The 10,646-nt window shown below is 36.4% G+C and overlaps 2 protein-coding genes across 4 annotated transcripts; one reads left to right on the forward strand and one right to left on the reverse strand.

Moving 5' to 3' along the window:
- Positions 1-216: 216 nt before the first annotated feature.
- On the forward strand, positions 217-4,446 carry mns1 (meiosis-specific nuclear structural 1). Its single transcript, XM_061038920.1, has 10 exons — positions 217-398; positions 520-729; positions 1,706-1,833; positions 1,913-2,015; positions 2,328-2,557; positions 2,726-2,942; positions 3,038-3,145; positions 3,652-3,909; positions 4,029-4,154; positions 4,240-4,446. Exons 1-10 carry the CDS (start codon positions 396-398, stop codon positions 4,348-4,350), a joined length of 1,494 nt encoding a protein of 497 aa, XP_060894903.1. The 5' UTR covers positions 217-395; the 3' UTR covers positions 4,351-4,446.
- Positions 4,447-4,598: 152 nt separating this feature from the next.
- On the reverse strand, positions 4,599-10,617 carry tex9 (testis expressed 9). 3 transcript variants are annotated; one of them, XM_061038949.1, is made up of 12 exons: positions 10,501-10,617; positions 8,393-8,520; positions 7,978-8,041; positions 7,788-7,864; positions 7,615-7,660; positions 7,400-7,482; positions 7,119-7,276; positions 6,536-6,627; positions 6,038-6,211; positions 5,781-5,915; positions 4,837-4,971; positions 4,599-4,741 (listed from the first exon to the last, which is right to left on the reverse strand). In XM_061038949.1, exons 2-12 carry the CDS (start codon positions 8,488-8,490, stop codon positions 4,664-4,666), a joined length of 1,140 nt encoding a protein of 379 aa, XP_060894932.1. In that variant the 5' UTR covers positions 8,491-8,520; positions 10,501-10,617; the 3' UTR covers positions 4,599-4,663. The 3 variants fall into 3 exon arrangements, with proteins under 3 accessions (XP_060894932.1, XP_060894924.1, XP_060894915.1); XM_061038941.1 differs by lacking the exon at positions 10,501-10,617 and adding an exon at positions 10,336-10,471; XM_061038932.1 differs by lacking the exon at positions 10,501-10,617 and adding an exon at positions 9,147-9,221.
- Positions 10,618-10,646: the final 29 nt, after the last annotated feature.

Consider the following 10,646-nt stretch of genomic DNA (forward strand, 5'->3'; position numbering starts at 1 on the left):
CCTTCAAATTTACAAAAATCATGTATGATCATGAACATTTTTTGATTAGTGTTAAAACTATACGACACGAAGTACAACCATAAACTGTAAATATTACAGTGAAACAGAAAACAAAATTAAAATAATGAAGACTGATAGTGTTTTGATTTTCCCGGACCTGACGTCATTGTCAACACTCATTTTCATTGGTTTAAAATGTGGAGACGCGGCGTTCCCCCGACAACGAAATGCCAAACAGCCGGGGCAACTAAAGGCACCTCGAGTAAACTACGGCTAATTCGTTCACTATCTTTACAATAAAACTATTATCAAGTTTATTATTGCAAAGTCTAAAGTTGATTAAAGTCAAAAGTAATTTCGTGAAGACTCCGTAATCATCGACAGGCTCCGCCAAAATGGTAAATGCTTGGTACCAAAGTTAGACTAACGTTAGCTTGACTGCTACATACAGAGCAGCTTAGTTACCACACTATCTTATCTTATCTGTTTTCACTATTTCATTCTTCTCCTCTGGGACAGAGTCGTCAATGGATGTACAGCCAGCAGCAGAGGTTAATGTGTCAGCGGCAGAGTCAGGAGCAGCACAGGGTGGAGGAGGCCCGGCGTGTGGACAGAGAGAGGCAGCTTCAGGCCGGTCTGAAGGACGAGGAGGGCTTAGAGAGGAGGAGATACCAGCGACAGGCTCAAGAGGGGCTGAAGAAGAGGCAGCTGGAGAGCGACCTACTCAAGGTAACTCTCACTTAAGAATGAGCTTCAGTACACTACTTTATACTGAACTGGACCACTGAGTTTAGAAGAAGCTCAATCCAAGATACACACATAGAAATAGAAATAAATATAATTGAACAATGTAAAAAGAAACACTATTGTAAGCACTACATAATTTACAAGGCACTTCATAGTAGTGCTTTCAGGTTTCTCAGAATCTTCTAATGGGATGAACAAATTAAATAAGTTATGCAAATGTTTCTAAAGAGGAAATACAATTCGACTTATTTATATTATTGAATTGAATTTATTTATTTAATAGGGACAATGCAATTTAACATAATTTCAATACAAAGCATGAAACTGATGTGCTGCATAAAGAGTATATAGCTATTGCTAATTTCCAACTCGTGTCCCCAGTTGGGCCTTTGTGTAAACAACAGATTAAAATGTACAACATTCAGTTACATAAAACCCATAACACGATATGAGGATACATTAAAATACATGTACAACAATACAAATGCTATAAACCAGTTTAAAATAAAGTTTGAAGATACTATTTAAAAGTGGGTACAACTCTGGCTTGCTTTCATTTCATTTGCTATATTGTATTCCATTTAAATGTGCTGATGTACTAGAAAGATCCAAATTTTACTGGTGACATTTTATATTCTACTATTAGTGACACCTGTATAATTATATCCACACTGGACTAGAACCTTCATACATGATTAGAAAAAAAACCCAACATGGCTGGATGAATTGGTTTATCAAGTTAGCTGAAGACACACAATCATTTTTCTTTTTTAAAGCAGCATCTCATTTTGGAGGTAACAAAACAGACCTGTAAAGATTTTGTTTTTGTTTAGCAAAATCCTGAATGTATCAAACGTTGAAAAAGCATTCCTTTTCACAACATTTTGGTGTATTAAGAAAAGCATCAGCATTGACTGAACTATATTCAATAGTAGATAAAAATGTTTTTTTGTTGCAGGCAGAGGAGGAGAGAATAAACAGAGAAAAGCAACTGGAACAAGAGGAGAGAATAGCCAAAGAGATCGCCCGCATCAATTTTGAGAGCCAACGAGAAGAGAAAATGAGGGAGCATATAAAAAAGAACAGGTACTCAATGTTGTCTTACTCTGCTCTGGTCTCTTCATTACCTCTGTTGGTTTTTAAACGTCTATTCAAACACTTTCAGCATGGAGCTTCGAGAGTTGGAGTCAAAGCTGAAATCTGCATATATGAATAAGGAAAGAGCTGCACAGATTGCTGAACAGCAGGCCATGAGGTTTGAGACAATGGTGAGCGCTATCCTCTGTGATTTTTGTCACTTACCAACAAAATAATCGTATCCATCTTTACTACAAGATTGATTCTGTTCTTAAAAATGTCTTAAGGGTACATTTATATTCTATATAGACAATGTGTTTTTTTTATGTGTCAGGGATAATGTAAATGAATGTATTTGCATATACAGACTATTTTGTCTAGGAGTGAAATAAAATGATGAGTGTTAAACGTGACAGGAATTTGATTTCAAGGTGAAAATGTTTGTACAGAACAGTTCTAAGTTTAAATTTCAAGCTCTACTGTGTGTATCCTTTCTCTGTTAGCGTGAGGAGGCAGACTTTGCTCGGTGGATGAAGCAGGAACATGAGCAAACAGCTGCTGAGCAGAAGAAGACGGAGCAGAAACACCAAGAGGAGGTAGTGCAGTATCAGAGAGAGCTGGAGCAGCAGCTGATAGAGAGGGAGCACAAGAGACAAGAAGCATATGAGGAGTTCCTTAAAGAGAAGCTTATGGTGGACGAGATCGTCCGGAAGATTTATGAGGAGGATCAGATGTAAGTCATTAATAATCTCCACTCTATGAAGTTAATTTAAGTTCTTTTACTCAAGCTATGTTTTGAAAAGTACAGTGTTGATTTTGTTTTGGACTTTACTTTCTCATTCACATTTTAATACCGCCATGATGGATGTAAGATTGAGAACTAATGCTGTTTTTTCTGAAGGGAGAGGCAGCTGAAACTAGAGAAGGTCCGAGCCACTCAGCAGCACATTGAAGAATTCAAGAGACAGCAGATCGAATGGAGACGCATGGAGCAAGAACAGATGGAGGAAGAGAACAGACGCATCAGGGAATTTGCGAGCCATCAGCAGCACATGGAGGAGGCCAAAATGGCAAAGATCAGAGAGAGAGAAGAAGCAAAGGAGCATCTGCAAAAAATAGTTGAGATACTTTTTAAAAAATTTTTAAAGTGCCCCTACATTTTTCTCTTCGTTCCATGAGATTTGGTACTTAGCTCCTCTCTGACTTTCTGCAGTTGACTGAGAAGATCGAAGAGGAGAGGCAGCAGCGTGAAGATATGGAGCGAGTGCGTGAGGAACTCTGTTTAGAGGAACAGGAAGAGGCCAATCGGCAGAAAGAAGTAGTAAGTATCGTTGCTTTACTGTCTCTTTAAACATTCAGAGTAAAGATGAAAGCAGTTGCAGTAATGAGGATGGAGATTTTATATTTTGGCTGTGATGCAAATAATGAAAAGAAGTAGTAATTATTGATTACTACCCTGACACTGAAAGATAATTATACATTTTGCTTGATAAATGACTAGGGTTAATTAATTAGTCGTCTTAACATTGTGGCACTATTAAACTATTTTGTAATCATACAAAGTTTAGTATCCGTATGTTAAAGTGACACAACCTGCAGAGCGTCATTTTAATGAGTTCTTACATACAGTACATATCATGCAACAATCCTGAATAATGAATTCCTATAATTAATATCTAAGGAATAAAAATTCAACATTCTCAATAGTGCTTCTAAATGAACAGCAGCTCATGAGTTAAGAGACTCCTCTGTGCTCTGGGACTTTGATCTATTTATTTAAGTGTGCCTGAGTTATCTTCATATTTTTTTAACCCGTTTGTTTCACAGGAAGAGATGGAGAAGAAAATCAGACAAAGGCTGATGATGCAGCAGACCTACCAGGAGCAAATGGCTTTCAAAGAGATGCGGAGGCAGGCAGAGAAAGCGGAAGAGGAGGCCTTCAGGAAAATGATGATGGCAAAGTTTGCTGAGGACGACCGCATCGAGCAGATGAACGCTCAGAAACGACGCATGAAACAACTTGAGCACAAACGCGAGGTGGAGAAACTGATAGAGGACAGAAGGCAGCAGATTCAGGCCAACACGGTACAGAACACTCGAAACATTTGCACAGAAAATGGTTGTACATAAAACACTGGGCAGCTGATGTGTCATTTAGTTGAGTATGAAGTGCTTTGATAATAATGTTAATTTCTCTCTTCAAGGAACTTGAGGCCAAAGAAAGAGCGGTTGAGCAGGAGAAGGAGGCGCTGCGCAGACAGATAGTTGAAGAAGAAAGGCAGAGGCTTCTGAAACGCCATGCGACAAAACTCCTGGGATACTTGCCAAAGGTATGAGGAAGAGTAAGAATCCTGACTAGCTTTACACATTCTTAAGATAAAACATCCATGTGACAATCAGTGCATTCATTTCCAGGGTCTGCTCCGTGAAGAAGACCTAGCGCACTTTGATGAAGACTTCAGAAGAACCTTCCAAACCCGTCAGCCAGATATCTTTTCTGAAGACAGCTTAGAAGGCGATGAGTAAATCTTTACATCGAAAGCTCTGCCACAAGATGGCAAATTAAATGTTACTGTAAATGAAGTAGACATTTTAAGCTCTTTATTTCTCAGTATTTATTAAATCACTTGTTAAGGATGTAGGAACGACAAAGTGATCGGGAGGCATCTTTTTATTTGGGTTGTTCAGTGGGATCTTCAATAAAATAATTCCAGAAAAGATCTGAGATTGTCTGTTGCCAAAATGTGAAAACAATGAGGACCAAGACTCTCTGCTGATTTATACCTGGCAACTCATCAGACTTTTATTTCTCCAAAAATACAAGAGAGCCTCTCAGTGTTTATGACTTCCCCCAGTCAAGAGCTTTCATGAACTCGTCTTCTGTGAACGACAGCAGCTTTGCAGCTTCAAAATGCATCTGCACAAAGAAGACAGAAAAGGTGGTCGGATGAGATTCAGTTTAAAAGGCTTTGTACAGGGTGTCTACAAACAGGGTATGGTAGAGACACTCACCTTTTGTCTTTTGAGAATGTCAATCAGCTTCAGCTGTTTCTTGAAGCCCACAATGAGCTCTGCTTTCTGTTTTTTAAGCATTTTGTTTTCAGCAAGCAGATTCTCTTTACTCTGAACTTCCTCGCTTGTCTTTTCCTTTTGTAAAAAAATAAAGGCTGAAATAAGTCAAACTTAATCAGACCTGATACTTACAGCCTCATTTGGAAACCACTTACAATCAATCAAAATGTTATAACTTAGTTGTGAATTCTTCTTCATGTTGTTATTGAGCTCTCTGTTAAAGTCACTGTGTCAGGGATGTACACACTTTTATGAACTTCTATCAAAGATATTGACACAAATGTATTTCACACACTTTTCCATTCAAAACTTCAGCACCAAGACAATCTGATGTATATGAGTTTAAAGATTTACTGAATGAACCCTGTAACTCTTCATGAAGTTGTTATGTCCTTTAATAGTGGAAAACACAGTTTGTACTTAAATCAAATTTAAAGTTATGTGTTTTTTTTTCAACATTTGAATCAGTAGATATTTTGAATGCATAACCATAACTATTTCTTTGTCAAACATGTCATAAAGATTTGATGTTCTTTAGTCTCTATGAAGATCAACGAGTGACATCTTATGATTAAATGTGTGCATTTAAAGACAAGAAGCATAGTTAGCTGTTTGGCAAATGATATTCTGCTCTATTTTTCTGCTTTACACATGTTTGTAGAAGACCTGGCTTAAATGTTAACCGTTTTATCTGACATGTCACTGTACCATATTTTTTAAACTAAATATGAGAAGATGGCTGTGATCATCTCTCAATAAACCCTACTTTAGAAGTTATTTTTCAAGTCAGCAACAGTATTTTTTTATACATCAAAATCTGTAGTTTGAATCATATCAGCACTCAAAACAAGTAGCATGTATCAATGACATTGATGTTTTCCTACCTTGTCCGCCTGCTTCATCTTGTTCAGTTGAGTCTTTAGCTTCTCCACCTCCTCCAAAGCTCTGTTGAGACGAACCTCCACAGTGCCGTGAACAGCTGTTGCTTGTTTCTGGGATCGATTCAGATTTTCTATTTCCTTAACAAAAAATCAGCCAGGGAGAAACAACGTATTATAAATTCAGGAGTAATGGAGGATGGTGTCATATTTTACGATTTGTTTTTCAGAAATAGCAGGACTTGTATAAAATGCTCACAGACCTTGTGTAAAGCCGACACCTGCACTTGAAGACCGTCACATTTCTTAGCAGACTCCTCTGCTAAAGCTCGGTGCTTCTCAATCTGTGTTTGCTGAATACTTGTTGTTTTCTGCAGCCGGGCTCGATCCTCCTCAAGCTCCTTCATTTTTACGATGAGCTTAGCATTCTCATCATCCTGCATCAACAGAGACATCATTTTATCTGCAAACAATATCCTTTTTTACAGACAATGTTTAAAAAAACTGTAATGCAAGGTCCAGCGTTTTACATCATTATACATTTGGGGCCTTTGGAGAAGATTTTTTTTCGATTTTTTTGATGATTATTTCAACACATGGGTATTTTTTCTCTAACAGATGAGAGTCAAATTTGCATCTAGCCTTTTCTCAGTCATGGTGATTGGCTGTTCAGCTGAAGCTCTGCCCCCCCTGCTGATGCTTAGAGGCTACAACAGTTACAGTTCAATCATTGTGTAGCTGCACATTATTTTACAGTATACCTTCTTGTAATATTCACACGAGAGTTGATCCACTTCCTCTTGCATAATCCGCAGTTTTGCCTTCAGGACTCGTATTTGAGCATCTGAAACACCTTAACAAAACAGAGCAGTGACCAGTTCTAGACTTCTAATCAAATACAATAAATGCAAAATACAATCGAACGTATCAAGTTCATCATGTGGTTTACATAAAGAGTTACTTAGAGTTTTAGCTTCAATTAAGATTGAGTGCCAAGGTGTCATCATGATAGAAAAGTATCATGTTCTAGTAGGTTTGAGATCCAACATGAATCCAAACACAAAAATAATCTGTGAGAAAATATGTATATCTAATCATGCAAACAAGTGCAAACAAACTATTATTGCTGTAAAATCCACTCGAAATTCTCATAGGCACTTGACAAAAAACCTTCCACCAAATGTCTGTTGTGAGAAATTCATGAACATAAATACTTTTTTCATTTATAATAAAATGAATATTAATTCATATTTGTGGGCTTTATGTTCCATGTCCACCATACTACTTTGAGATTCGCTTCAAATGTAAAGTGTGTATTATTTTTATTATTATTGTCAAACTTACCTGATACTACATTGTCTCCAGCATCATCCACAACATTTTCTGTGGTGACAGTGTCGTCGTTAATCTTCTCCTCCATGCTTTGAATAGTCTTTGCTAGAAAAAAATCATCTGAGTCTTCTACAGCTGCAGGATCCTCCACTTGAGATGTCTTTGTGGTCCTGAAATCAGCAAACAATGTGTGCTCTTATAGTGTCCTTGTAAATAGAGTTTGATGCAGAATATACTAAACCAAATCTCTGACCTATAGGACCATACATTTCTTCAAATCAAATCAAACTTACACTGTTTTACGTTGAGGCTCTTTTCCTTGTTTTCTACTACACATTGTTTTGGATGTTGAAGTGGCCCGTTTGTTTTTTAACACCTGAGAAAAAGGTAACTTTTTTACAAGTAGCAACAACTTTTCCTTCAGCATTGACAAAGTATACTAGTGCAATCTAAGAAGTACTGCTGGTGTTACACACATAGAGCATGACTTTATACACTGACTCAATACCTCAACTCCAGGCTCCTGTGCAGGGCACTGACGAAGCTTAATTATCCTGCAGAGGAATGGAGAATATATCCATACATGAATCAATAAGCACATTTAAGATGTTGTTGATTAAGTGACCTCTCTCTGTGGCTTTACAGTGAAACACTCACTATTTGTCTACAATCATTTATTACCCTGAATTATCTTCATCCTCATTGTCAGTCAAAAGAAGGGTGGGAAGGGGTCTCGACAGAACTTCACTCTGTTCTTTCTGAAATCAAGAAAATACCAAGACAAAGTTAACCTGTTTAAAGCCAATATGAGATAATACAACAAAAGATAGTTTTTATTTCTTTGCTTCTAAGAAACATGTTGATAACTCACTATAAGTTGTTCTGCCTGTTTGACAAGATCTGCTGTTTTGGCTTCCAGCTCTGCATTAAGGAGCCTGAAAGAGGTAAGAGGGGAAAGAGGACATTGCATAGCAGCACATTTTATACATTACATTAACAGGGCTTTTGTGCTACAAGACTTCCACATTTGTAGTCATATTTAATTCATTATTAACACATTATTCATAGAAAGTTAATTCAAGTTAAGATTTGTAAAGTTTATTATTTCCAAAAAAATAACATACAATGCAAATGCATGTCAATCTATTTAATATATTTCTACATATGTGAATAATTGCTACTGGAAACACAAAATAAAATATTTGTCTTGTAAATATACTTTCATAAATTATCTTTTTACTTTAAATTGAAGCAAAGCCTAAATCTCTTGTAACATCCAGTCTTACTTGTATTGTTCTTCCTTAGCAAAGAGGTCATCTGTGTGCTGCGTTGATGAACCTGAAGCAGATTTAACCTGGGGTCTAACTTCAGCCCTCTTGGACATCTCAGCCTTGCCACTGGAAGGTGGACATTTCTTCAGAGATAAAAAAATTAGAGCAGTTAAAACACATTGCATCAGACTGAAATATATAGGCCAATATTATGTATGGCCTGATAATTTAAAAAAAACCCTGAAGTATAGAAATGGCAAACACATGTCAGCATTATATTCCATCAGGGAGTTTTGGTTTCAAGTAAGGGGTGTTTACTTGTATTCTTTTTAATTTAAGAGATACAATTATACCTAAGGCACGTTTGTTTTTGTGAAAGTACAGTAACTCAAACAAAAAACAGATAAATTGTAATTATACTGCGACTTGAAACTCATTGTGAAAAGAATTGAAAGCACTTTGTAACATTAACAGATGTTTGTGGATAAAAATGACATCTGCACTGGATTATCATGCTGATGTTCAGTGTATATTTCAACCACTGAATCACTTTTTTACGATTAAAAAGTATTATATTATATTATATACATTTACAAAATGCCTCATAGGTTTCCTCCAGCCTGAAGGCTAATTAACGCTAGCTTGTGTGGATTAATAGGTGAGCTACTTCACTAGTTCAAACAGATTCACATTTATACGTTTGCTAGTACAAATAAAACGTTCTTTAAATAAGCATTTGAACAATACGTGTGAAAAATGACTTTAAAACCTGAGAGACGACGAGCCGAGGCTTAGGGACCTTTTTATCACAACTTCTCCCAGACATCCTGACACAAGAAACAAAGGTCTCTCCGGTTGCATAGCAACTGAATCCAATACGCGAACTAGGTACGGTAGCTCAGTTAGGACATGTGAAGGCGAACTTTAAACAGAAAGTCAACACTACACTTTTCATCGATTACATGAAGAAACCATGGCCAAAATAACCCACAGGTTCGATAATAAATTAAAATCATGCATATATGTAAATCATTAATCTGATGAATTAACATTTGTTTAGCTGTAGAAAACAAAGGGTAGGCTGTTAAAAAAATCTGAGGAGTTAAGAAGTACAACATTTCCATCTGAAATGTAATATAGCTGAATGAATATAAAGTAACAATAAAACTGTCCTATGAACGATACATACTGCAATATACCTTTACACTCAGCACCCCTCACCCCAATTACTTTTTTTAATTTTGCAACTATATGTTTTGTTTTCTGTAGAAGATATTGTTGGCTAACCCCTCATTCTTGTCATGTCATGCCACTGCACCGCATTATTTTGTTCTATTTGTGTGCAACCTGCCAAAAGGTGTTGTATAAATAAATATGTCATGCACCAAAAATCATCAACATATTACCCTGTAGTAAATAAAAGCAAAGGGTAATCCAATTTTCAATACACAAATGGAACAACATCAACGACATTTATAATAATAATAATAATAATAATAATAATAATAGTAATAATAATAATAATAATAATAGTAATACTACTACTACTACTACTGCTACTAATAATAATAATAATAATAATAATAATAGTAATAATAAGAATAATAAGAATAGTAATAATACTACTACTACTACTAATAATAATAATAATAATAATAATAGTAATACTACTACTACTACTACTACTAATAATAATAGTAATAATAATAATTATAGTAATAATAATAATAATAATAATAATAATAATAATAATAATAATAATAATAATAATAGTAATAATAATAAAAGTATATTACAAGTAATAATGAAAACATCTCTAAACTTTGAGTTTGACTGACGGATCAGCAGCAACACAAAATCGTTTAGGTTCAGCTTAGTATTCTAGGCTTCTGCTTACATGTTGTTTTTAATGCTTGGGTTCTTAGTGCGCATGCGTTTGCCCAACAGCCACTACTCACCATGCACATGCACAGAAATCCCATAACGTGAGGGGCTCAGCGCACCGTAAGGACGAGCTAGTTGTTTTTAGCTGTCTGTGTACTAGTTACGTCCGTATTTATATGCATGCACCCCCTGCGTCTAGGGGAGACACGTAGTTTTGCTGCACAGCCTCTTTAATTCACCAAGTGTCCGGACTTGAAGCGAGCGATGTCGGAGGAGGACTGGGCGGCGACAACAACAACAGGGCGCGCTCATGTCCCGTTAGCATCACAACGTCCTCTGGTCCATGTCGCTTAACACTGCAAGGAGAGTACACCCGTCCTCCACG

This window comes from Labrus mixtus, chromosome 1 (genome assembly GCF_963584025.1).
Source record: "Labrus mixtus chromosome 1, fLabMix1.1, whole genome shotgun sequence".
NCBI lineage: Eukaryota > Metazoa > Chordata > Actinopteri > Labriformes > Labridae > Labrus > Labrus mixtus.